The sequence below is a fragment of the Drosophila guanche genome, unplaced genomic scaffold, assembly GCF_900245975.1.
Source record: "Drosophila guanche unplaced genomic scaffold, DGUA_6, whole genome shotgun sequence".
NCBI classification, from domain to species: domain Eukaryota; kingdom Metazoa; phylum Arthropoda; class Insecta; order Diptera; family Drosophilidae; genus Drosophila; species Drosophila guanche.
In genome coordinates this window covers 2,975,200-3,000,887 of record NW_022995750.1, presented here as the reverse complement: position 1 = coordinate 3,000,887, position 25,688 = coordinate 2,975,200, and the positions used below count along the sequence as shown (strand labels likewise).

The 25,688-nt window shown below is 43.1% G+C and overlaps 6 protein-coding genes across 6 annotated transcripts; 1 reads left to right on the top strand and 5 right to left on the bottom strand.

Moving 5' to 3' along the window:
* Positions 1-5,809: 5,809 nt before the first annotated feature.
* LOC117586125 lies at positions 5,810-6,823 on the bottom strand. The gene is made up of 3 exons (XM_034275990.1): positions 6,387-6,823; positions 6,205-6,327; positions 5,810-6,146 (listed from the first exon to the last, which is right to left on the bottom strand). Exons 1-3 carry the CDS (start codon positions 6,737-6,739, stop codon positions 6,002-6,004), a joined length of 621 nt encoding a protein of 206 aa, XP_034131881.1. The 5' UTR covers positions 6,740-6,823; the 3' UTR covers positions 5,810-6,001.
* Positions 6,824-13,749: 6,926 nt separating this feature from the next.
* On the bottom strand, positions 13,750-16,443 carry LOC117586433 (arrestin domain-containing protein 17). The gene is made up of 5 exons (XM_034276469.1): positions 16,268-16,443; positions 15,588-15,716; positions 15,314-15,531; positions 14,683-15,259; positions 13,750-14,624 (listed from the first exon to the last, which is right to left on the bottom strand). The coding sequence occupies exons 1-5, from the start codon at positions 16,380-16,382 to the stop codon at positions 14,440-14,442; spliced, it is 1,224 nt and encodes a 407-aa protein (XP_034132360.1). The 5' UTR covers positions 16,383-16,443; the 3' UTR covers positions 13,750-14,439.
* Positions 16,444-17,070: 627 nt separating this feature from the next.
* Positions 17,071-19,072, bottom strand: LOC117586301 (arrestin domain-containing protein 3). The gene is made up of 4 exons (XM_034276258.1): positions 18,748-19,072; positions 18,293-18,442; positions 17,455-18,234; positions 17,071-17,391 (listed from the first exon to the last, which is right to left on the bottom strand). Exons 1-4 carry the CDS (start codon positions 18,860-18,862, stop codon positions 17,129-17,131), a joined length of 1,308 nt encoding a protein of 435 aa, XP_034132149.1. The 5' UTR covers positions 18,863-19,072; the 3' UTR covers positions 17,071-17,128.
* Positions 19,073-19,126: 54 nt separating this feature from the next.
* On the bottom strand, positions 19,127-20,991 carry LOC117586302 (arrestin domain-containing protein 17). The gene is made up of 5 exons (XM_034276260.1): positions 20,791-20,991; positions 20,577-20,726; positions 20,309-20,517; positions 19,643-20,255; positions 19,127-19,578 (listed from the first exon to the last, which is right to left on the bottom strand). Exons 1-5 carry the CDS (start codon positions 20,903-20,905, stop codon positions 19,367-19,369), a joined length of 1,299 nt encoding a protein of 432 aa, XP_034132151.1. The 5' UTR covers positions 20,906-20,991; the 3' UTR covers positions 19,127-19,366.
* A 442-nt stretch (positions 20,992-21,433) lies between these two features.
* On the bottom strand, positions 21,434-23,012 carry LOC117586442 (arrestin domain-containing protein 2). Its single transcript, XM_034276479.1, has 5 exons — positions 22,901-23,012; positions 22,659-22,808; positions 22,393-22,601; positions 21,741-22,335; positions 21,434-21,687 (listed from the first exon to the last, which is right to left on the bottom strand). The coding sequence occupies exons 1-5, from the start codon at positions 23,010-23,012 to the stop codon at positions 21,458-21,460; spliced, it is 1,296 nt and encodes a 431-aa protein (XP_034132370.1). The 3' UTR covers positions 21,434-21,457.
* Positions 23,013-23,547: 535 nt separating this feature from the next.
* Positions 23,548-25,685, top strand: LOC117586367 (arrestin domain-containing protein 17). The gene is made up of 3 exons (XM_034276393.1): positions 23,548-23,737; positions 24,156-25,178; positions 25,235-25,685. The coding sequence occupies exons 1-3, from the start codon at positions 23,623-23,625 to the stop codon at positions 25,495-25,497; spliced, it is 1,401 nt and encodes a 466-aa protein (XP_034132284.1). The 5' UTR covers positions 23,548-23,622; the 3' UTR covers positions 25,498-25,685.
* Positions 25,686-25,688: the final 3 nt, after the last annotated feature.

The window sequence follows — 25,688 nt, the reverse complement described above, 5'->3', positions numbered from 1 at the left end:
GTAGGGCTCGACACGGATACGGACACCAACACCAACATTTTACCTCCACTCAGTTAAAGGCTTAATTGAGTTGTGTTGCCAGCATTTAAAATGGCCAGCAGCGCTAACGATCCCAGCAAATACCATGGGGAAATGGCAAAACCAACGGCCAACGGCCAAAAGAAATAAATTGCATACAATTCATATTTCACTTGAATACAAATCTCCAACTCTCTCTCTCTCTCTCCCTACAGATGAATGCCATACTCAATCTCGTTTTAACAACATTTTATATGCTACCACATTGTATGCACAACGAAGAGAGCGAACTCTTATTTAGCAAACTCAAATATAATCTTTCAAAAGTTTCCACAGCGCCAGCCAATGCAGTACACAAAATTGGATTAAATGCCGACGATTTGCAACCGGAAAATATGAAAAAATAATCCACTTCTCAACTGCTTTCCACGCCCCATCGGAGAGTGAAAACAAAAACATAATTTAAGCTTAAGTGGCCAAAAGAATTGTAGACTTCTAAGAGAAACCATATGAAGAGAATAAATAAACAAAGCAGCAAGTTGTTGTACGCATAGGGCAAAAAATACCTATATATCGCAGCCTTTTGGGTAGTTGTCGCATAAATCTAATCCATTTTAGGGAAAAATATACATAGTACGAGAAATGGGAGAGAAATTCGGTGATTGATGAATTGGGTAAACGTTACGCATACGCCATGTGGAGTTGCTCTGGAAAAAAAGTAGCAATAATTTCATTTAACATGCATAGCAAAGCTGCCACTGTCACAGCCACTGCCACTGCCACCAAAAATCCCAAATCCGTAGCTGAAACTGAAACTCGCTTCTGATTTGCAGGCATCGCCTCAAACCATTCCATTTTCCCAATTTCTGTGCAATTTATGACTTTGGACCGAGTACACTCATTGCCAGGGCCCGTCACAAATGCCAAAGTCGATTCTGCAGCAATTTTCATGTTGACCCCCCACCATCAACTCCTCGCTTTTGAATTGCTTTTTGCAACGAGGAAATCTCCATGGGTCTGGAGGGAGATGTATAAATGTATGCATGCATCTATAAAAAGGACAAGGTACTTTTCGAATTTAAAGAACTCTCCTTTTATTTGTTGAATAGTGTACATGGAATGTGTGTGCATTTGATTACCGCTTTAGCAAAGAGATGGAGGGGTCGACACACAAACAGGGAAGGGGTCATGGAGGCCAGCGTAATGCGATTTGAGCATGGTTGGCTGGCTGATTGTTACCGCTACTGCTTTTGCTACTGAGCAGAGTCCGCCACATCATCAGTTGCCGTTTTGTCGTTTGCCATTTTTCCATTTGTGCCGCTTTCGCAATGACGTTATTTACTTAGCATTGCCATTTGAATTTCGAATTTGCATTTGAAATTTTGCATTTTGTGCATTGCATTGCCAATCGACAGTGCACACAGCACACACAACATACACACACACACTCACTCTCTCAGCAATGGAACGGTTGATTTTTACAGTCGCTGATTGCGTGTGGATACACATGTATGGATATATGTATACTCCATAATGTTTATTCGGTTGGGAACCATATAGATGACACAATTAATTTAACAGAAATGAAAAGTAAGTACCTACTAAAAGCCAATTGAGGTAAAGAAAATCTGAAAAATTAAAGGGCAAATAACACAGCCGTCGAATTACAAAGGACAAAGGTTCTCAGATTGCTTCCATCTTCCTTCTAGCGCTGTTGTTAAATTCAATTTAATTTCCCTGTTTATTTTGTGTTCATGTAGATTTTTCTATGTACAAATAGAATGGCTTGAAAAATATACCGAAAACATTTTTAGCTGATGAAAACCCTCTGATGAAAAATTTGAGAGTTGTTCACATTTTTAAATTGTAAAATATGGGATTAAAACTTCATGCTCATCAGTGGAAAGTTCTCGGGTTACACAAAGCACTTTCCATGAGCATTACAACAGGGCCATTCGCGTAATGAAAAGTTTCGAATCATTTCGGCTTGAAAAATGGCTCAAAGGTAAAATGCGATGATGAGGCCATTTATTTGTGTTTATTTTGCAGCCTTCTTTTTCCCGTTTCCTTTCTTTTGTCGATATTTTACAGGAATCATGCACTCGAGCCGTGCGACCCATTCAGATGATTAAGTGTTTGCCGGCAGGGAAAATATTAATAAACTTGTAGCGCCGCACTCTCTTCCAGGAGTGGGAGGGAAAGGGAGAGTGAGGGTGAAAGTGAAAGAGAAAGTGAGGGTAAGTGTAAGGCAAAGAAATGACCAACGAGCAGAAAACGGAGTGTAAAGGGAGCGACAATACTCGTATAATTTAAATTTATTTAACAACCAACTTGTTAAAATCGTAAACTGAGAGGAGTTCACATCCACACCCACACACACAAGTTGAAATAAAGCAAGCCAAATTGCAGCTCCGAACAGTCGCAACAACAACATTAAGTAGCTCATTAAATTTCCTTAACCAACAGAGAACACCACCAAGCAGAACAGGATAGAAGCGAAAGGAAAGGAACTAGAGAAACGGAGAACTGCAAAACTGCACAGCTCTGGTACTCACCACAAATACAAACAAGCCACTGGCAGACCCCGAACAAACTGACTTTTCGTTTTTATTTTGTAAGTAGGAAATATTATAGTAGAAAAACGGCGCCAAAAGAAATGAAATCGCCCAGCGAGAGGGCGGGCGGACAAACTCAAAGCGAGCGAGCTGTAAAAAATCCCGTAAGTGTATTTTTATTGCGTATAAAATGCATTTTGCAATGCCACACAAAACTCAAGTGGTGTGCGTCCTGAGCGGAAGTTACGACCAGTGGGCAGGACCCAGGACTGAGGACCACAGGGCCACAGCCAGCAGCACCACAGGAACCACAGCGTCGTGCAAACACATAAGATATGTGTTATTTGTGTGTGTAAGGCAAAGAATGTTGATGATAAAAATTATGGACTACGGAAATTAGTGTGGAAATACAGGAAGTTTCTTGGATACACTTACATGTGCGATTTTGGAATTATATTAATTGAGAAATTTAAAGTAACCCTCATAAAAAATCATAAAACCCTCGTTGATATTGAAGCAGAAGCCCCCAATAAACTGGGGTAATAACTTCGCATACTTTCCAGCTCTTTGAATCTCCCAATTTAAAGAAACCCCGAATGGGGGCCCCACAAATATCTGCACAAATTGAAATATCATTCAACTGTCTCGCATGACTGCATCCGATACGAGTTTACCCTTACAAAAGCAAACTTCTGCTGGCAACTCAAATACCCCACTCAAGGATTGTATAACAAACGAGCTACCAGGCAATGATTGCTCAGGATAGCTACTCCGTACTTGTTGTTAAATATTATGTAAGGCAAACAAACAACATTCATTTCACAAATGGGGTGGGGAAAAAGCAGGAGGAGCAGCAGAAGGGATCCTGAGGAATCAGTCAGCGTTTATGAGTGGCTGGGAAATTGGCTGTGACGCATAAAAAACGAAGGTGTTGTCGACAAGGCGAAACTTGCAGATGGGTTCTTCAGAAAGATATACTGTTCATAAATTTTAAGGGTTCATCACATTGTTCTTAAATTATCCTAGGGTAAACTTTGAGTATGAGTGATACGAACTACCAGTTTACTGTGCATGCGAAAGCGCGCATTAGTGATGTTAACTATTTATAGAATGGAATTTATCCCCAGGCAAATACTGTGTATGGGTAGCATCAACTATTCATGGAAGGAATTGTTATCCTAATTGGTCATACGAGCACAGCCCCCTTCCTTGGGCACATACTGTGTATGAGAGATATGAACAATTTTGCTGGTGATTTCAGTTTGTGGTTTAACCTGCTTTAAAACTATGCAGGCATTAGTTTTTCTTGTATACTTTTTCAAGCGCAATTAATTATAATTTTCGTGCCAGCGTCTCCTCTGGCAACATGTGTATGCATGAGTCCGGTCAGAGAATCCACCGACACGAATACCTGTGTAGAAGCCAAACATACTTTTTTGTTCAAAAAAATTATATATAAAAGTACGCAGACACTGACACCGAGACCGACACCGACACAAACACAGACACTTTCACATATGCCGGAAATTGGCGCACACCTTGCAGCCATGCACCAACAAGGAATTTGTTTCCATAAGCATCATAAAACCGGAGAATGACCGACCGGACGATGGACCGATGGGATGACGATGGTGGTCCGCAGAGAGGTGTGTGGTGTGGGCGAGAGAGAGAGAGAGAGAGAGAGAGAGAGAGAGCTCAGCATGCGGAAATTATAATTTATAGCTCAAAGCTGCGGATGCCAGAGCACCTACTGTGATTTTATTTTTTCATCCAAAGTTGACTTTAAAATTGGTGGAACTTGAGCCTTAATTGAAGCTGACTGCTGGAAATGGTTTGGCTTGGGTTTGGGTCTGGGTGTAGGTTGGGGTTTGGTTTGGGTGTCTGTTTGGAGTTGGAGTTTCCCCTGACCACTGAAGCATGAATCATTTTCTATGGGACTTTCAAAGTGTCAAAGAAAGAACACAAAAAAAGGAGATACAGGCAAAGTTTTTTGTTTCATTGCATGAATTGGGGCGGAATATTTTCTTTTATGGTGCTAAAACCCCACTCTGGCTGCTGGACTAATTGTGTGAAACTTTTCAGCTGCACTCCCCCCAATGAGGCTTACAATAGTTTCAAATATTATTTGAAATACCTTAAGCTTATCAAATTTACTGGAATTATGGCATGATTAAAATTTACTGAACTAAGCAATACTCAAATGCCCTCTGAACTCTATTTTCTATCGTAATTATTCATCACATTGTTTGTTTAATAAAACAATAAATTGTAAAGCTAATTGATGAGTTTCATATAGAGAATTCTGAGCCTGGGCCTTGAGGCCAACATTAAATTAAAGTGCAACATTTACATTCCCCCACTACGTGCCTTTTGTCCATTATTTCGTTGTGCAAACATTTGTAAAGTTGACCTTTTTCAGGTGTTTACGCAGCGCAAACAAAAGACCACTTGGCCCAGCTGGAAAGCTGGCAAAAAAAACTGCCCATAAAGTAGTATTTGACAAATGACGTACTTCCTGTCAGCATACATATACACACAAGCACATACAATACACGGGCATCAATATGAGTACACATGCAGCGGCCAAACATTTGTCGCTTATCGGAAATGTATGTGTGACAAGCAACAAAAGTTAAAAAAAGGTCGAGCAACTGAGAAAAACACTCAAACATTCTCATAAAATTTCGCACATTGTTATACACAGTTCAGCAATGAAATAATTCATTTATTTTATGGAATTTATTGAATTTATTTATGAATGCAAATCAAATATTTAACTTGTCCAAATGGATAAAAGTTTACCTAAATTACATTTGATAAATGCAAACAATTTAAATGGAAGATAATTTTCGTATTCAATTTATTTAAATTACAGCTGGGAAATGGTATGAAACCTTAACTATTTAATGAAGTGGTAAATATGACATTTAAGACCTAACTCTTGAAAGGAAATATATTTATTTAGACCCATTTTTCCTGACCCTCTTTCCAAGCAATGTGTACAAAATTTCTTTTGCAAATTATACATTAAAGTAATCACTTTTCAATGGCTGACATAAGCTTCACACATTTGAGTATATATGTTTAGAGTAATATAGTTAACTTATATCATAAATGAAACCAGCTTTTCCCCTTGCTTTCCGAATTTTAATTATTTGAAATGATTTTCCTTTTAACCTTTTTTTTCGTATCGAAATCTCTGCAATCCATTTAAAAAACCAAATTAAATGTAGCATATTCAATGGGAATTAAATTTATTGTTTGTGAAGCCAAGCTTTTTTTCAAAGACTAATTAGCTGGAAATTGCATAACATAATTGCGAATGCAAATGTGCTAATTAAACAATAGTCATTTCGAGTAATCAGCACGATTGCATTTGTAATTGTATCAACGCTTTCTACGTGCTATCCGTTTGCTCTCTTGAGGGTCTACGATCCCAAACTCAGATCGGTTTTCATGAGATAATTCAGGCGAGCCTTTTGTTTGGGTGTCAGCTGAAAGAACTTTGTAACAAATCGGTTCAGTTCCCGATTTGTGTGCAGTGGCGGCCAAAGACTGTTGTAGCAGAAAACACTGTGTGGGAAAATCAATGTAGAAGAGCTACTTCTGGCGATTGTTTATGTTTACCCACCGCCTTAGAACAAACTGATTGATGGCCTTGGATTGAGAGGCTATAAAGAATTGCATTTCCCGGTGGAACTGCCTGTCATACTTCTCCTTTGCCTCCAAATATCTCACATAGCAATTAAGATCGCTGTTTTGCCAGAGAAAACCTTTTGAATTCATCTCAGGTAGAAGATTTTTTGAACTTACTAAGAGAACGTCTTAATGTTGTAGCTGGGGTGTTGACTGACATCCGCCTCGTCTCTGAAGTTTTTTGAACGCAACACCCATTCCTCGTGGTCCATAAGAGTGGGATCCATATAGCGTCTATTCGTAGTGCTCTGACGGAACACACTGGACATGGACTTGGCTAGCGACTGCTCCACTTCCGTTTTAAAACCAGAGACGTGGTCCATGTTCTCGAGGGCTGGGGCTCGATATACAGGTATTGTGTGTCCGCGCAGAATGGAGGCAGCCGAATTGGTGGACCTCTTACTGAGACCTCCCACGCTGCCTCGACTGTCGCGGTGGGAGGGCCGGGGTTCAAAATCATCAACCGACATACTGGCAATTTTTCCTGTATTGATTCTGTATTAATAAAACTTTAAACAACTTTGTGGCATCCCGAGATATTCTCCCAGGCACACTTCACACTGATTGTTTTTAATAAAAAAAACACTTAAATCAACACAAGTATCAAAGTCCCAGTGGCCAGTCGTACATCATTGGCGGATGCCTTTAAGCAGCGGGTGTTAATTAATAATATTGGTAGAAAAAAACAACGAAATTCCGACCATGATTTACCCACAGAGATCTGGAGTTGAAAGTGCTTCAGCATGCAGCGTGCGCTCTTTATTTGCAGAGCCATCCACATGGGCATTCCAAAAATCATGCATTAATTTTTAATTTCAACAATCAGGCGCACACTGGATCCACTCTGTACGTTAAAAATGCAAAAATTGCTGTAAAAATATCGCACACAATTAAAGGCAGAGTAGCGGCAGGGGCAGAGGAAACAAAAATCAACGTCAAAATCATTCCACACATTTTTGCCCCATTAAATATGTATTCACGCGTTTAATTTCATTTTGCGGGCAATATTATGGAGCTGAATAGCACAGAACACAGCCATCACAGAGTCCGACCACAAAAGTGGCTCATTGACAGGCGCAGGAGCAGGAGCAGGACCGACTCCACTCCATGCCAAATGTTTGCCAAGCAAAAACATGGCCACAAATGTTGAGTCTATTAACCAAAAGCCCAACGAGATGCCTGATGCCTGATGCCTGGTGCCTGGGCACGTGTGCAATGAAAACAAACGAGCCCATTATTGTTACACTTTCTTTGACTCTACAGAGTCGTACGTATACAGCCCATTAACGATGTGTTTTGGTCTCAAGATGCCGCTCCTAGACGGGCCTTGAACTTTGACCAGCCGATGGTCCAACTGAATTGAACTCTAATTGCACATAATGAATTGCACACATTAGTTCAATGAACAGACCTTCCTTCGGACCTGAGCGAAATTGATAGAGATGGAGAGAGATTGGCTAATGGAAATGCAATGAACTATTTATGAGCAGAGGGCAGGCACTTACTCTAGAGAATGCCAGCGATTGAGTAGCCAAAGTTTGATCACGAATACAAATTATTAAAGCAGGGCAATGGCACCTGAATTCCCTTTAAATTCACCTGGCTTTGGGCCAACCCATGCCCTGGCAAGTTACTGACTAAAATGTTAACAACAAATCCAATTTATTACAACGAACGCCCGGCCAGGCCGGTCCGATGCTCCGATGGTGCGATGTGCCGATGGACATTAATTAGCAGGCCGGACACGTAAAAGGTATTAAGTGCAAACTCAATTGGCCAAAAAGGTGGAGGGCATGGTCATTCCGATCAAATTTGATGACACACCGCAGGCCAAAACAATTGGCAAAACCCTGCAGGAGAATGGGTGGAAATATATCACAATTTTTTGCTGCAACCTTAAACACTGTTCTGTCTATTTTAAAGCGCATTTAATGCAATGTCCGTCAAACAATTTAACAAACAAACAAACAAAAAACATAACACTGGATAATCAATGCAAATGTAAACGAAATTAAGTGATATATGCCAGGGGATTACGAGTGTAATTAAACACAATTCTGCCATTAGTCAGATAGCAAAGTTCTGCAGAAAAAAACAGAATGTTTAACCTGAAGAGTAGAGTGCATACCAGAATGTGCTTTGATATCCATTAAGGTATTAAGTTTACTTTCCACTTATGCTGAATATTAATAAAGTATATGGCATTCCAAATTGGGTTTTCAATGACAAAGTAAAACAATTTCACATATGCGAGAGATATTTCATTTTGTCGCAAACAATAAATGCATGCTAAGCCCTCAACTTCAATGTCGCCTAAGCTCAGACACACACACTCACTCACAGCTGGACAAATGTTTGAACAACTCAAGGGAGGAGTAAGCAGTTAGTAGGACAGTGAGTCCATGGTCAAGTCAAGTTTTAATTTATTTGATAACTGGAAAATTGCACACCTTCTCGAGTAGAAGAATGAAGATGACTTTTGTGTATAGTTTCGCAGGCAATTAATTTCAGCCATAGCTATGCATAGCGTCGGTAATAGCTCTGTGCAGCTCCCCATTATTTACGTCAGGGCGAACATATTTTAATTTGATGAAGACCTTATAGTGTTCAGCAGCATATGTGCCCTTTGCAGAACTTGTGAAATGGGGATAACTTTGAATGCAAATGAGTTTGCATATTGCGAGTGGGTGGGGAAAAACTTCAAGTTGAACAACAGAAACGACACGACACACACACAAAATGCAGGCGATTCCCATGGGGATTTACTTCCCAACAAAGCATCTGCCGAGATTCTAGGATATAAAAGTTGGCCCGTTTCGTGGCGAAAAGATTTGAGGGAACAACGGCTGGCATTCCACTGAGTCATCAGGTTAATTCAATTTGAGTTGTAAGCAAATTTTGCACAAATTAAATGCATAAACTTTTGCCATTGACATAGACATACTCGCACACCACACACAATGAGAGACTGAGGAGGATAAAGAGACGAGCAATAAATTTCAGAAAAGTGTTTATGTAAACGACTCTGATGCTGATTGTGTCAGAGAGCGAGAGAGTGCCAGAAAGAGCCATGGTATCGTCTGGTTGCACTCTGTCACCAGGGAACCGGAACATAAAGCCGATTTTTTCGCCTGGAAAATGGCAAAGCGATAATAAATCTTCCGCTCGAAACAAATCACAGCAATTCCATTATATACACATTTAATGATGTTGAGGGGCCAACCGCCGCATAGAAAGGCAAGCGGCAGGCAGCAGGCAGCAGGCTACTGGCGGCTTTCTATGCGAATCCCAAATCCAAATCCGAATCCCGAGCCAACGAGCCAGAGACAATTACTTGCAGCCCGCGAGCAATTTGTACGACTTCTTCTTCTCCGACCGACAATGGCTGTGTGAAGCAGCGAGTGTTCAGCGAATGGTCGCCGCCTGCAACATGGCCAAGTTGTTAAAATAATCACAAGAAATGGCATTGCACAAGGGAACACGGGGATGAACAGGGACAAAGTTTGTGCAGCCTTTTGCTATTGCTATTGCCATTATTTTTAATTAGCAAAATTTCTTTATGCATTGACACTGGCCTGCCAGCCCGAGAGAAAGGTAGTAGAAAGTATTTCATTAATTAGTGCGCACAGCCGCAAAGTGTGCAGCGTTTCTGTGTTGTTCTTTGCATTACTCACACAGCTGCAACCGCCTGGCATTTCCTTTGCCAACGAGACACTGCGAAGTCAGGAGCACAGGAAAGGAGTGCCACATATACTCTTATATGTGAACACTAAACTTTTTGTCACCTGCGCTGCCTCAGAGTGTCATCACCTTTTCTTTTACCCATAAATCTGCACCACGAAATTAAAAAGTAGCAGCAGCAGCAGCGTAGGAGTTTTACCCACTCAATCCCCGGGGAGAAAGCTGCTTATTAGCTTTGACATTCGAGTGCAATGCACTGCCACTCCTCCTTCTCTGTCAGCCAGAGAGGTGTTCGCTTGATGGCTGGCAATCTGCATTTTTATCATCAAAATATACAGATTTTTCTTTTTTACTGTCTCATGAAGCCAGCATAACGTGGAGCAACAGCCGGAGGACTGACATAATTTATTAGAGGGTTCCATGCAATTTTTAAAGTTGTGCCAGAAAAGTTTACCTTTCTCCTTTTTTTGATGACCACGACCACCCTTTGCCTGTGTTGCTTTGTCAGCGAAACATTTTGTGTCTGGTCTGGTCTGGACTGGAAATTGTTGGCCAAACAACACTTCTGACTCCTGACCATTATGGGACATGGTTTTTCGGTGCAACTTCAGTACTTCAGTACTCCTCCAAAAATATAGGTCACCCTTTACTGCTGTGCCAGTGGCTGGCCATAACCTCAAGCAACGACGCATCGAATAGCTAGTGTATAGTTACCAACAGAAAAGGGAAGAATATCATAAAACTTTTCAACTTTTCCAATGGTGGTCACTAAATGGACAAAAAAGAAGGCAAGAGTACAGTGAGAGAGAGAGGGAGAGGGAGTGAGAGAGATAGCTGGTGTTCTGGACCCTGTCCAAAATGCCACGCTCACGTTGCGATGTTGACCGCATCACGCTCCAGCGCATAAAGCAATTACAGCATCGTGCATGGAATCCAGGAATCCATCCACACGCACCTCCTGAAGGCACTTTGATTTATGAAATTTGCCGAGCATCAACCCAGGACTCACGACACCGTGGAGCAGCAGCAGCAGCCACTCATCCAAAGGGTTTGTGTGGCAGCATCGGAGAGGATAAGAAGATTTGATTTTACGCTAGTCATTGACTTTGTCTAACCAACTTTCTGACACTACGCCCTCCACGCTGCTCCATGTGTGTACGTAAGAGTACCTGCAGTCAATTGAATAGAAGAACTGAACCCTCATGCCGAACTGCATTTTCGGAGGGAAATTCTCAGTGAAAAACTTTGCAACTGCAGCAGCAGCTGCAGCTATCTGGCTGGCTGTCCTCATCCTCATCTGCTTTGTGGCTCTGGAAAAGTAGCTTAGACTGTCGTCGGCACACTGAAAACTTCAGTAAGGGCAACGGCTTAAATCTTGTCAATTGCCATTTTCGTATGGGGGCTTTCATCTAGTTTTTTTCCACTCTCTGTTCATTTTTCTTTTGTGTTTTTTTTTGTTGAGTTTGTGTGTGTTTTCTTTCTATTTTGGTAGGAAGTGACAATAAAGTTTTTAGTTTTTGACTGAGAGTGCGTGACGAGTTTCTGCCATTAGCAGTAAGTTAGGCAGAACTTTTCTGGTTTATAGAGACACCGCAGCAGAAGCAGTAGCAGCAGAGAGAGAGAGAGAGAGAGAGAGACAAACCAGAGCAAACCATAGTGTTAATGAAGCTATAATGAGGCTGAGGCTTTGCAAAGTTGTATGAGTTGTAGCACATCCCAAAGAAAAATTGCAAAGGAGTGGAATTTCTCAAGGATTTTCTTAAAGGCAAAGGCAGTGGCATATCCCTTGTAGTTCTTCAACAAAATTGGTTTTCTTTTTAAGCGGAGAGGCAAACAACAGGACCAGGCATACCACCACTAATCACAAGTGCCCAATCATCTTTATGGCTCGAGTCAAACACAAACAAACAAACACAAACACCCGAATATACTGTTGTCGATGTCGATGGCGATGCCAGCGGAGCGACCTCCGCAAGATTGCTGCCATCAAAGCCGCTGAAAATCGTTTGTTTGAGAGAAATTCACTTGCGATTGTTGTGCAGAGCAGTGTGTGTGTGTGTTTTTGTGTGTGTGGCTGGTGCCACCAATATCAATGCAGCAACAACATGGAACACAAGAATATAGGATTGTTGAAGTGCCAGCCAGAACCTACAACAGTCAGGATATGGCAGGGATATAGCGGTATGGCAGGGTGGTAGGAAGTTGCATGGTTGTCGGGATGCTGTAAGTGTGGCACAGGCAGTGCGCACCGAGCAGTGAAATACCCGTGAAAGCCGCAGCACACACAGCCGCAGAGTCAGAGCTAAGTAAAGGAACAAAACTGTAGGACTCGCACTCGTATGAACGCCCTCTGTGGCACGGCGCAAAGGTGCAAAGCATCGGGATAAACAAAAAACACGTTGAGAGTGAAGCACGAAACAAAAACCCAGCCAACAGGAAACGGAAGCCAACGGAAAAAGATGTAGCCAAGCCCCAAACGAACACCAATCGAATATACGAAGCAAAAAATGCTAATTTTGTTTCGCTTTTTTCTCTGGGTTATGTGCTGTGTCTGCTCCATGTAACCCCAAAGAGTGGAACGCACACTTGGACAGCAGCAAATTGGTCCCGAAACATGTCTATCTGTATTGCTATATGGCCACGTAAAGCAAAAGTATCTATAATCCATTAGATGCGGCAAAATAAGCGAAAGCAGCTCAAACGAGCGGCAGAATCAATTGCTGGCACTTGACACATGAATAAATGGCTTTTAAAACAGACATTTCAAATAAATTAAATTATAAAATAAAAAAGAACTTAGCATTGCCGAGGGATTTGCTCATGGCACAAAACTTGCCAATGTTTCGTGTGCCAGAACCCTTAAAATTGTTATTTATTTTTTCAAACATTTCCTATAACGATTCTGTATGTTATTCCATTCCCTTTGCCGCCTTGGGGCATAATCTCAACTAATTTGCTTTTTCTGTTTTTCCAGTTTCCACACAAACCGAAAAACAAGCAAACGACAGAAATGTAGCTAGAGAGCTGTTAATGCCATGGAAAATACATTTACAGCAACAGAATCCCGCACACTGGTTATGCATTTAGTTTAGCCCTGAGTTTGGCACTCGGACATGCCAAAGCCAAATGCCAATTACCACGAAAATGCCATTGAGTAAGCCATTTAAATGCAAGAGGGCCGACAGAGTAGAGCAGAGCAAACCAGACCAGACCAGACCAGCCAGGCCAGACAGAGGAGCGCCGTTGGGGCTCCTCCGCCGATGGGGCATTCGGCGCGTTGGAAATTACTTAATGCCGCCATTAGGGTACAGCGTATTTGCTTAACTCGATTTGACTTCCGCTACAACCTGGTAACGTGGCCAAAACACGCATACCAACCTCGAGTATCCACTATTCCCCTCCCTTTGGTATGTCTGAGATCCCTTCCTGCGAAACTGTAGTTAGCGTTAACCTCGGGCTTAACGAATGACTAAGGGCATGTATAATACTCACAGTTTGCATAAAGCTGATTAATAAGTTGGCAAAACTGTTTCCAATATTTAATGCCCAAGTGTCAATTGCATTAAATCCGCTTACACTTCAGGTGCGAATACTTTCTCCGTGCAATGAAGGAAGAGCAGAGGTAGGGGTTTAGCGGTACCAGCAGCAAACAAATGAGAGGTTACGAGAGGGAGCATTCAAACAGATTACCAACTGCAAAGTCGTGTGTGGGAAAACAGGAAAAACAGGGAGTTGGCGGATAGCGGACGGGTAAGTACGGGTCTGCTAACAAATGCGCGAATGATAAAAACTAAACATGTCCGTGGCTCTCTTTTCGGGCGGTCCTTTATTTCTCGTTGCCCGGAATATTGTTATTGTCCCCGGTGGATGGTTGATGGCTTTTTGAGCGTGCCTGGGGCTAAATTTAAGCATTTGCACTAAACACAATAAGGGTAGGTGGGAGTGGGAATATAATCATGATATGTCCCTGAACTTTTGGAACTTTCTAAGGGTACTATCTGATTTTAAATTCCTCTTTTTTTTTGCTTGTAAGAGAATTCCGTCTGATGTTTACTGCCGTTACAAAGCAGTTCATTTTTAACAGTAATTTTTGGGACAAAGTGTTATGTGATTTTACTTACAATCAACAGATATACAAGTTTATATAAAAGTTTACTTTTCCATACAAAACCTAAGTCTATGGCTACAATAAATATAACAATTTTAAACGTTATAACTTCATGTAGTACAAATATAACACTTTTAACGAAACCAATTCTATGAACGTTGCTATAACTGAGTCTTAGCAACAAAATATAAATGTTTCAACCCCTATAACTTCTGTTATACCAGACACGCATTCTGTACTAAATATGCCACATGGAATACACCCCCATAAAAATTCTAAAGCATCAATAACAGTGTAAGGCAGCAGGCTGTGGTACCCTAACAGTGCAAGCTTAACAGTGAACGATGTTCATGGCAAGCAGTTCACTGCTTGGCTGTGCTGTTACTTCTCATAGCTCTGATTTACGATTCCTGCATTCCCCGCATTCGCTGAGCTTGTTGGCGTGGGACTTGGTATGCTGTACACTGGATACAAGGGAGCAAATTCGTTGATGCCAAAGGCATGGATCTCCTCCTCGTTGATATTTCCGCGCGGGGTGTGACGGGACTCCTCATATTTCGGAGCGACTGAGGAGATAAACGAATATAAGTAAAGGAATCATTATGATGTTTTCATTGCACTCACATGTGTCCCCCTCTCTGGGTGTCAAATCGTTGGGCACACTCCCCAGGGCCGTGACCACAGGCAATTCATCTGCAGGACTATCATAGCGAGCACTTCGGCGTGGCGGCTGCTGGACAACAATCCCCGATACGGCCAGGGGCATGGTGCCAATCGTTACTGGCATGATCATCAGCTGTTCCTCGCGGAGACTCTTGACCAGCGCCTCCACCTCCACCTGGTAGGCAATCTGTATGAGATTGCTCAACTCCACACAGGTGGGTGGCGTGGACGGTACGGGCAGGTCAATGGTCAGGGAGCGGGTGCACTGCTTCAGCACGGCATCTCCTTTCGCCCTGGAAATGATGATGCGTTCGACGCGTGCGTGATCGGGACTGAGGCTGAAGTAGCGGATGAGCATAACCAGTGAGAGACGCAGCTCGGAGACGGCCACACTGCTGTTGTTCACCACCACAACGGTGACAGGGATCTTCTGTCCGGGCACATAACCTGCTTGGGGAAGATTCAGCTCCAGCTTCAAGGGATCCGTCTTGCAGGGACCGCAGCAAAAGGTGCGATATCCCTCGCTGTGTGCCGCCAACTGGGGAAGGGGCAGTAGAAATTGAATTTCCCCGTCACAATCATCATGACTTACCCGAAGCTGGGGGGTTTCAAAGTTCAGATCCATCATCTTGAGCACCGTGAATCCCGTGGTATAAGCCTGATCGTATTTCCAGGGTCGAATTAGCAATACTTTCACTATGTATCGTATGCAGCCATAGCGACCCTCGAAGGAGGAAGGACACTGATAGGGCAGCTGGCAGGAAAAATTGTAGTTATGCACCCCGGCCTGTATGATGTGTCTGTTGTTGTCTATCGGAGGATATGTAGATATAAGTTGATCTAGATCTGATTGTTTTATGACTCACTTTGCTCTGATCCCAGCAAGTAGGTATTGGATGATAGATAGTCTTCTCTGCCAGCATACTGCTTGGTGGATCCCAGACTCTTTTCACTCCATTTCGTGATGGAGTAGCCGACTACCTTGAGTAAGATAGCTACAAAGAGAATAGAGAGACAGAGAATATAAGTGTTTATCTTGACAACTAGTTTATAATCTGTTGAGAGAGAGAGATTAACTTAGTTTCAATCGTAAGTTTGTTACCATGCCCCACCTATGTACTCAATTGAGTCTTTATATAACAAATATTCAAATTTGGATATGGTTAAAGTTCTTTCTATTAATATGGGAGTTTCCTCCTTGCCAAAACGAAAAGTATTTCCGCTCTAATCTTATAATTTGGATATTCCGTTTGGCGTCTTATCAATCAACTTCTCACATTCCCCAGACCAAAAGAATTCCACAAGTAAAGTCAATGTCGTCATAAAAACACTCAATCCATATTATATATATACATCGCCAGTACATACTATATATACCCGTATCGTTATCGGGGAAATATTTATAATGCCCTTACTAATCAGCACTAAAATTAAACAATGGAAACACTTTCAGTGCAAACAACTCTCGCAATTAGGCTTGGCCCACTTGGACTCGTACTCCTATTATTATATTTTTAATTAATGTGTTGATGGATCTTTTATGTACCTTGAACTTCCTTGGGTTTGTCGGACTTCAGTGTTACACAGCCACCCACCAGCTGTCCGGCATAGAAGGTGCCATGTCTATTATTGTCGAAGCTGATCTCGCACGTAACAACCATTTTAGCTTGAGGCAACCGATCCGCGCCACTCTGTCGAAACAACGGCTGCGACTAAATTAAATGCACAACTTCTGGACAGGGTCTTGGTGCTTGGTCGTGGTGCGACCGCCTCGTAAGATAAGCGATAAGACATCCATAGCCGAAGGCGCGAATCGTACTTCTGAGCACGATATGTGACCGTTTGAGAGTGCTCACATGCTCACACCGGAATGGAAATCGTATAAGAGTTTAAGCACTAAGCGAATTGTTAGCATTTTGTTGTGTTGAGGGTGTAAGGGGAAACGACTGGAGAAGTGGATGTTTGCGTTGCTATCGCATTTGGACAGTTAGACCTTGGCAGTGGACACATTTCTAAAAGTATCTTTCATCTTGAAGTGATTTTGATAAGAATTTAGCATTAAAATTAATGTAGAAGCCCAAAAGCGTTGAAGTGCGAGCGTAGAACAGAGACGTGGAATAATATTTCGATATGTATACAATGTTTGAATTGCTTACTTTTCATATTTTTCAATTATAAGTGTTGCAGAGTCACAATCGTGGTAAGCCACGAGTAGAGTTTCTATGGAAACAAAAATTCATTTTGCTACAAATTTAAATCGAAAACAATTTTTAAATATTTTGTATGGACACTAATGGCAATTATTTTCTTTTTTTTCGTTTTATTAACATAGTGCGGCACATATATGTATAAATATCTAATATATGCTTTTGAATGATCGTTTTCTTTTCTTTTCGTTATCTTCTTTTCAAAGCCAAGTTCCCTTTTCTTTGTCCGCATCCGCAGCTGGATTCACAAAGGCCCTTTCGGCCATATAGTTCTGTGTCCAATCGGAAGGAGGTGGAGCCGTGGGACTTGGTATATCGAAGACCGGATAGAGCGGCTGGTAGACGCTGCCATCGGGATTGAGAGTATTTGGCTGTACTGGCTCTGGATCGTCGTCTGTGTCGTCTTTCTTGCTGCTAGAAGCAGCAGATCGCATATGGATAGCCTCCTGGTAGTTGGGAGGAGCTGAAATGGAAAGTCTTACCAGTAAAACTCCATCAAAGATGGTATTTTCTTTGAGAAACTTACGTATGGAATCATCGACAGCCCAGGGATTGGCGGGGCTTACTGGCGGAGCGGAGGCCAGTCCCTGAGCATCAAGTGGCTGTTGTGGCATGCCACGTGGCTGAATGTGAACGTGCTGCGACAAGGGCACACTTCCTATGGTCAATGGAACGCTGACCTGCTCGTTCGTGTGGCATCCCTTGACCTGGGCCTCCACCTCCACTTGGTAGGCGATCTGGATGAGGCCGCACAGATTGAAGCACGTCGGAGGAGTGGCAGGAACTCTGAGCTCGTAGTTGAACAGCTTCTTGCAGTTCCTTGCCACGGTATCCCCCTTGACGGTGTTCAGGATGAACCGCTCGAAGGTGGAGTTCGGCATCGATGGGGGCTTGCTGTGATACGTGACCAACATGACTAGGGTGACCATCAGTTGCTCCACTGGAATGTGACTGTCGTTGGTCACCAGCACGCTCAGGGGTACATTCTGTCCGGGCACAAATCCTGTCTGCGGAAGAGTAAGCTGCAGAGCCAGCGGATCCGAGGTACACGGCCAGCAGCAGTAGGTCTTCGAGGTCTCACTGTGTGCAGGCACCCTCAGCAAGGGACTGTCAAAGTTCAGATCCATCACTTTGAGTACAGTGAAGCAGCGCGTGTAATTCTGATCATATTTCCATGGCCTGACCAGCATGACGTTCGTCATGTAGCGAACTCGTCCATGGGTTCCCTCAAAGGAAGAGGGACACTCTGTGGGTATCTGGCAGGCGAAGTTGTAGACATGTACACCGGGTTCAATGGAGCATTGGCCTGGCGAAAAGGATGTTCTTAGTAGGCAATATTTGCAGACAGATCTGTGATCACTTACTGCTCAAATTGGAACCCACAAGGAACGTCTTGGATGCTATATAATCCTCACGGCCATAGAATGTGCGTCGTGCCTTGCGGCGCCTGGTATTTCCACCACTCCTCTCGCGCCAACGGGTCTCCGAGTAACCATTTATATTCAATGTGACGGCTGCAAAAAATGGGTAAAAATTCAAATTTAATTCCAATTAATGCGAGTTCATTGATTATTTAAAAATAAATTTTAATCTTATCGCATGCAAATATTTATCAGATATCAGAACAGCCCTGTTTTTGCTCTATATTTCGCACGTGTGGTCGATCATCTCAAACAGAATTACTACCATAAATAATATGATTCATAGGTTGCTCTTGAATCTCTGGTGTTAAAAGCGTTAGACTGCACTTCAAATATTCCGGAGATAAGATAAACGATCCATGAGTCATGAGTTAAATTCAAAGAAATGCCATGCCTACCTTTCACCAGCTTCACTCTGTCCAACTTCAGAGTAACTCTACCCGTAAGAACTTGGCCCCCGAAATACGTTCCATGGGGATTGTTATCGAACTCGATTTCACAGGTTACAGTCATAATGGAGTAACCTCGAAGTATCTGTATCTGCGTATCTTTGTTTTTTTATTGCCTTGTGGCCAGCATGTAACACAACTGATTTGATTTTAATGCCAACTTATGTATGTTCTTTCCACAATATTTGCTCTCCGCAAGCGGTTCTCCCCCGCAATAGATCGGTTTGGCACGCTCTCTGGTTTTGGCACAGCAGCGATAAGAGTGGAGGGAACCCGCCCGGTTGGCTGCCAGAAACAAACTGAGAATGAAACAAATACTGCGCTGGGGTTATAGTCGTATTGTATCATATATTGGTAGCCGCAATGGCCAGGCCAGGCCAGGCCAGGCCATTCCATTTCTTTATCTTATCTCTGTCACAATTTTGAATTATTCTCTTACACATTTCATACAAAGAGACCCTGTTCAAGGTGTGCAAAATACACAATCCTTCATGGGGGGCTACCCTTGAAATATTTTAGAATTTGGTGTATCAGATTTCCAGTTTTCTTCATCTGAAAAGTGGCTTCTTCACTTCTTTTTCTCTTCGGAATATCCTGCGGGGTCTTCCTTCTTCTCTTCTCCCTGATATTCCTGCTTCTCCTTTGTTGGAGTTGTTGAATCAAAAACAGGGTACAAAGGCTTATAGGGCAATCCATCCAAGGGTTCGGCATCTTCTAACATAAGCTTGGACTTCTCTGCATCAGGACGTATGTGCATGGCCTCTGAATAGCTAGGAGGAGCTGTAGAAGAAAAAATATCAATAAAGTTATCTCAATAGCAAACAAATGTCATATTGAAGCGTACCAATTGAAGGATCCTCCTCCCACGGACTGACAGGAGCACTTGGACCTGCAGCACCTTCCACACATTCCTGGCAATCGCTGGGAATCAAGGTCAATGCTCCTGGATCTGGCACCAGGGGCTTCTCCTCGTCCTCCTTCTCCTGTGTCAGTGCATGCCGTGCATGCGCTGATTGGGGCGCACCACAGATGGTCACAGGCACGTAGAGTGTGGCATTGACATGCATTCCCTTGACTTTCGCCACCACTTCGATCTGGTAGGCAATCTTGATGATTTGACAAAGATGGAAGCACGTGGCCGGAGTTGAGGGCACTTGCAGCTGGAATTCGAATTGCTTTCGGGTGTTTCTCAACACGCCATCGGACCTCATTTTCACAACGGAGAAGCGCTCCATGTTCGTGCCACAACCCAAGTCGCTGAAGTAAGTGACGATCATGGCCAGGCTCACTTTTAGCTCCTGCACCTTGATGCTGCTGTCATTACCCACCAAAAGAGACAGGGGCACCATTTGGCCAGGATAAAAGATCGATTGAGGCAGTGTTAGCTCCAGACTCAAGGGATCCGACTTGAAGGGCCAGAAGCCAAAGGTCTTTGCGGACTTTGCCTGCACTGGAACCTAAGTAAAAAGTTGATAGAAACTAAGTAAACGTTTCTTTATGTAAAACTCACGTGTGCCACAGAATTATAGGTGAACAAATCCTTTGTTTGCAGAACAGTGAAAGCGCGAGAGAACAAACTGTCGTACTTCCAGGATTGGACTATATTCACACCAATCCTATAGCTAATACGACCAATGTTACCCTCGAACGAAGAGGGACAATGGGAGGGTATTTTGCAAGCAAATTGGTATGTCCTAGTACCGGGCTCAAAGGGGGACTCTGTCAACGGTTAAATGCACATGAAGTTAAGAGTTTTGACTGTCAAGCTTTAATCTTACCAGCGCTGGTACTCGAACCAAAGAGATACACCTTGCTGGACATAAATTTTTCGAATCCACTGTACGACTCTGAGGTGGATTTGTTGTTCGAGTCCGTTCTGCTCTCTGTCCAGTGGGTCTCGGCAAATCCTCTGACCTTTAGAAAAATTCCTGATAAGGGGGTTGGCAATTATTTAGGAATCTAATGTGAAGTACTCATTGCTCCCACACTCACCCTTGACTTGTCTCAATGTATCCGTGCTGAGCGTCACCTGACCAAAAATAGTTTGTCCGGCATAATAAACCCCATGAGTATTGTTATGAAATAGAATTTGGCAAATGATTCCCATGATTTAATATAAAGATATCGTTGATTTATAATATTAGATTTAGAATCGAGCTGGCTAGATTTTAGGGCTGTGTTCTCTTCGATGGCTAATAGCGAACTGACGATAGCTACCCTCTGTCTAGTTCTTTTGTGTTTTTTTATGGTGGATTTGAATTATCTTATCGAAGCGATCATAAATATAATTCTTGGTAAATAAAATATCAAATTTCTTTTACATTGAACACCCACTCGCTTACAGCAACAAACAAAAGTGTACGAAACATTATCAGTTGTACCCATAATAATGATAAGAACAGATAACCAAATTACCAACTCAGGGGGTTTTTGGCTTTTCGAATGAAAAATGCTTTATTTCTGGGGGAAGGATTGAGTCATTTGAAGGCACAGCACTTCACTCCACTCAAACAACATTAGAGAGGAACCTGCTTCACCGATAGAAATATTGTTAACGTCATGAATCCCCTTGTCTGTGAGTAAAAATCTAGCAACGAACGCATAAAGTTGCTTTGTTTATTAGGTATATCATAATTTTATTTTATTACACAAATATTCCTTACAACCAAGTGCTCCTATCGATATCCTCGTTGACAAATCCTCCTTCAGTCTGAAAGCCTTTTGGTCTCTCAATTGCATTTTCCATTTCACTGTTCAGTTCAAATACGGCATACAAAGGCGTGTACACAATTTCCTCAGAGTGTTCCTTCTTCTGGGATTTTTTCTTTGACTTGGAAGACCTTTGTCGATCTGGTCGTATGTGTTTGGCCTCTTTGAAGTTTGGCGGAGCTATAAACACACAAAAATGACTAGAATTTGAAATCACCCAAACAGCTACTCACTTATGGAAGGATCAGCTGCCCAGGGACTGGGTGGACAAGCTGCGGCTTCAACTGCTTCTTCCTGCAACAATATGAGAGCCTTGGCATCCACTTCTGGTGGCAATGTATCTCCCTCCCAGGTTCTGGGCTGCTTCTGCAGCTGTTTGGTCAGCGGTACGCTGCCTATGGTCACTGGCATATGAACACTTTGGCCCGAATGACAGCCCTTGACCTTAACCTCAGCCTCCACCTGATAACCGATCTGAATGATGCTGCAAAGGTTGAAGCAGGTCGGCGGTGTGGCTGGGACTTGCAGATCAAACGTGAATTGTTTTCGACTATTTTTCGAGACACCCTCCCCCGTTTTCTCAGCTACCACAAAGCGATCCTTGTTGGTGTCCGCACACGGGGGCCGACTGTAGTAGATCACCACCATGGCCAATCGAACGGTGATATCCTCAATCTGTATGTGACTGTCATTGGAGACGAGGACACCCATGGGTATAGTTTGTCCTGGCACAAAGCCACCTTGGGGCAAGGAGAGGCGAAGACTCAGTGGCTTCGAGGTGCAGGGAATACAGCAGTACGTCCTCTGGGACTCGACTTGAGTGGGAACCTAAAAGGCAGAAGAGATCTGAACCTAAGGGAGATTTCTACACCGATATGTACGTACCCTCAACATCAGGCTCTCCGTATTCAAGTCCATCACTTTGAGCACAGTGAAACAACGATTAAAGTTCTGATCAAACTTCCAGGGACGTAGAAACATAACATTTACAATGTAACGCACACGACCATAAGTGCCCTCGAAAGATGAGGGACATGTCAAGGGTATTTGGCAGGCAAATCGGTATGTACTAGTTCCAGGATCAATTTGCACTTCTAAAGTGGATAGATTATACTCCAAATGATATATTTTCTGTCTCTTTTGAGTCTTACCAACACTTGAAGACGATCCATGGAGATACGCCTTTGTGGCTAGATAATCCACATGTCCATTGAACGACGAGCCACTCGATTGGTCTGCCGAATCGTACTCTGGATCTGTCCAATGTGTTTCAGCATACCCTTTGATTGTAAGAACCACAGCTAAATATAGAAAAGACATTTATCAGTGGATTATTTTGTTAAATATTTTTGGAAACCCACCAAAAGTTCCCCTTCAAAGAGATGTGACTCACCTTTTACCTGTTTCACCTTGTCCGTTTGGATCACCACTTGGCCAGAGATCACCTGCCCGGCATAGTAAATACCCTGGGTATTGTTATTAAACTGTATCTCACAGATTACCATACTTTGGATTGATTTCTAGCGATGATCACGCAACGAGTAAAATATTTTCTGTGGCCTTTCTGTATCGTCGTCAACCTGCAAACTGAAGACAACCTCTGGCATTATTTATATTTCACTTTTTGGCCAACATATTTTGTCTGTGTTTTTTTATCTTATCAATGCGATAATTATTTATGTATTTAAACAGTTATTTTATTATACTTCCATAGAAGTATTTACATGTGTAACTGCTGGACATGAAATGATATGAGGAAAAAGATTGATGGTGCCTCCCGAGATAGCCATATAAATATATATATAAATTATCAGGGGGCTTAGTTCACCCTCATTGAGTCTATTCAATTTTCCCAGACAAATTTCCACTCAAAACTTAACTCTCACTCTCTCTGACTCTCTGTATTTTTGCACTCCCCTAGGCAGAACATTTTTGTGTGGGCTTTGTAGAGAGTTAGTGGGCTCGATAAGATAATGCCAAGCCCCAGTCAATATTTGTTACGGGTGCGCATAGGCCAGGCTAAAAGCAGAGATAGCCTCAGTCTTCGCTGAGCAACGAGCGTGTGCGGATTTCTCACAAGGAAAACCGGATAGCTGGCGGAACACCATCGTCGAAATGTCCAAAAACTGCATGATAACATTCGATCAGAATGAGCATGGTACCTACTTCACCGGACAGGTGATAACCGGAAAAGTAATTGTCAATCTGACAAAAACCAAGAAACTGCGTGGTAAGTAGATCAGGATGGAATCAGGACTCGATCCCTACCCTTTGCACATTTTATTAACAAGTTCTAGTGGCTGTTACTTATCTGTGGTGGGCGTATCTTATCTCCTTGGATAATGTGGCGTTTCGCCAAACCATTTCTAAAAAGCATTCAAATGGGTAATTTAATGATAACCACAGTGGAGAATGTATAAATGTTTGATAATTGATGATTCCACACATCAGGGTGTGTGCGTAGGGGGCTATACCTACAAAAGTGATTTAATTTTATTGAAATTCAGTTCAGGAAATGCCAGGCAGTGTTAGTCATTTTTTTTTTTTTTTTTTGTGGAATCCATTAAGTGCAGTATTCTGACACTGCCTTTTATCTTTAAGATAAAGTGAAAACATTTCGTTTTAATGCAGTTCCTTCTTTTTGCCAGGAATCAAACTGCAAATCAGCGGCTATGCCTTGGCCCAGTGGAGGGTTCGAAGACGTGGCAAAGCCATGCCTATACAGAATCCCAAAAAGAGAACCAAACACTTGTTCAGTGGACGTGAGGATTACATTGCCTCCACCACATATCTAATGGGATCGGAGCAGGGCAGCTGCTTCAACATCGACGCCGGCACATACACCTACACCTTTGCCTGTCCCATACCCAGCCATTGCCCATCCTCCTTCGAGGGATCCTATGGACATATACGGTACCTGGCAAAGGTCACATTTCTGAAGGCAGGCGCCTCCAATCGCACCCACAATGTGGGCTTCACTGTACTCAAGCTGTTGGATCTGAATCAGGAGAGCAAGATGCTCCGTGAACCGGCGAGCAATGAGGCCCTCGAATACTTCTGCATGTTGCACACACATCCGGTCGAACTGAAGGTGACACTGCAGCAGCAGGGCTATGTCCCGGGACAGTTTATGCTGATCCACGCCCAGGTGCGCAACGACTCCAGCTCCGATTGCAAGAAGCTGTTGATTATGATCCATCTGCGGGCCACCTACACGGCGGATCAGCCCTCGCTGCGCACCACATCCGAGAAGATCATGTTGGTCAAGCGCGAGTGTGGACCCGTGGCGCATCATTCCCAGAAGATCTACACGGAGACGCTGCGCATTCCGGCCACGGCCCCCACCTGCGAGCACCTCAGCAAGGTGGTCAGAGTGTCCTATGAGGTGCGGGTGGTGGCCGTAATGAACTGGTTGATGTCCAACCCAAGGGTCGTAATACCCATTACCATTGGGAATGTCCCTCTGTCCACAGCGGGTCCTTCGTTCCCAGAGACTCCGCTTCCATCGGATTTGCCCTGCACATCCACCCGAGCAATGGAACTCGCACAAATGGGAATGGGAGGAGTCAATAATTCTGGATACGAGCGGAGCGAGTCACTGGAAGATTTCGAACTGCCAGAGGATGGCGATGATGAGCTGGACACATCAGATGAATTTGTCGCCGATTTACGTAGGTCCCATTGAACGATTCCCAAAAATATCTTCATTCATTTGTTATCCCCACAGCTCCTCCAACATACGAACAGGCGATTTTTATGTCCACCGATATCGCCGACACAGATGCCAATACCGTCAGCGAAGCCTCTCAGTTTACGCCACGTTATCCCGTCTTCGACGTGGACACCTTCCAGACGCCACCACCAAATCCGCCCCAGAAGAAACGGCGTCGTCGTCGCCGGAGACCCGCCGAACCGGGCCATCAAAACACAGCAAATCCGGAGAAGCAACAGCTGGAGAAGCAGCCAGTCGAGTCTCCCGTGCAGATTTGACGGGGCCGCTTATCACGGGAAATCACAACGATATCTTATCTCTTCAGCAGTATTTTGCTTCGTATTTCGGTGTCCCAAGACCCAAGAACTAACCACTCTGTTAACTTACACATACTATATATACTATATATACCAAAAGATACCCCCACCTATGAAATGTTAAATAAACAAACAAGGGTATAAACGTGTCT

Excerpts from the sequence above, each read along its gene's own strand:
- LOC117586125 (XM_034275990.1), bottom strand. The coding sequence starts at position 6,739 with ATGTCGGTTGATGATTTTGAACCCCGGCCCTCCCACCGCGACAGTCGA. Across the intron at positions 6,328-6,386 it reads AACATTAAGACGTTCTCTTA|CGATCTTAATTGCTATGTGA; the intron begins GTAAGTTCAAAA and ends CTGGCAAAACAG. Across the intron at positions 6,147-6,204 it reads AATCAGTTTGTTCTAAGGCG|TGTTTTCTGCTACAACAGTC; the intron begins GTGGGTAAACAT and ends TTTCCCACACAG.
- LOC117586433 (XM_034276469.1), bottom strand. The coding sequence starts at position 16,382 with ATGGTTGTTACGTGCGAGATCAGCTTCGACAATAATAGACATGGCACC. Across the intron at positions 15,532-15,587 it reads CTTGCTGGGATCAGAGCAAA|ACAACAACAGACACATCATA; the intron begins GTGAGTCATAAA and ends ATCCTCCGATAG. Across the intron at positions 15,260-15,313 it reads TTGAAACCCCCCAGCTTCGG|TTGGCGGCACACAGCGAGGG; the intron begins GTAAGTCATGAT and ends CCCCTTCCCCAG.
- LOC117586301 (XM_034276258.1), bottom strand. The coding sequence starts at position 18,862 with ATGACTGTAACCTGTGAAATCGAGTTCGATAACAATCCCCATGGAACG. Across the intron at positions 18,235-18,292 it reads TGTGGGTTCCAATTTGAGCA|GCCAATGCTCCATTGAACCC; the intron begins GTAAGTGATCAC and ends CCTTTTCGCCAG. Across the intron at positions 17,392-17,454 it reads GGCTGTCGATGATTCCATAC|CTCCTCCCAACTACCAGGAG; the intron begins GTAAGTTTCTCA and ends TTTCCATTTCAG.
- LOC117586302 (XM_034276260.1), bottom strand. The coding sequence starts at position 20,905 with ATGGGAATCATTTGCCAAATTCTATTTCATAACAATACTCATGGGGTT. Across the intron at positions 20,727-20,790 it reads TACATTGAGACAAGTCAAGG|GAATTTTTCTAAAGGTCAGA; the intron begins GTGAGTGTGGGA and ends CCCCCTTATCAG. Across the intron at positions 20,518-20,576 it reads TGGTTCGAGTACCAGCGCTG|AGTCCCCCTTTGAGCCCGGT; the intron begins GTAAGATTAAAG and ends AACCGTTGACAG.
- LOC117586442 (XM_034276479.1), bottom strand. The coding sequence starts at position 23,012 with ATGGTAATCTGTGAGATACAGTTTAATAACAATACCCAGGGTATTTAC. Across the intron at positions 22,602-22,658 it reads TGGATCGTCTTCAAGTGTTG|AAGTGCAAATTGATCCTGGA; the intron begins GTAAGACTCAAA and ends TATCCACTTTAG. Across the intron at positions 22,336-22,392 it reads CGGAGAGCCTGATGTTGAGG|GTTCCCACTCAAGTCGAGTC; the intron begins GTACGTACATAT and ends TCTGCCTTTTAG.
- LOC117586367 (XM_034276393.1), top strand. The coding sequence starts at position 23,623 with ATGTCCAAAAACTGCATGATAACATTCGATCAGAATGAGCATGGTACC. Across the intron at positions 23,738-24,155 it reads AAAAACCAAGAAACTGCGTG|GAATCAAACTGCAAATCAGC; the intron begins GTAAGTAGATCA and ends TCTTTTTGCCAG. Across the intron at positions 25,179-25,234 it reads TGAATTTGTCGCCGATTTAC|CTCCTCCAACATACGAACAG; the intron begins GTAGGTCCCATT and ends TTATCCCCACAG.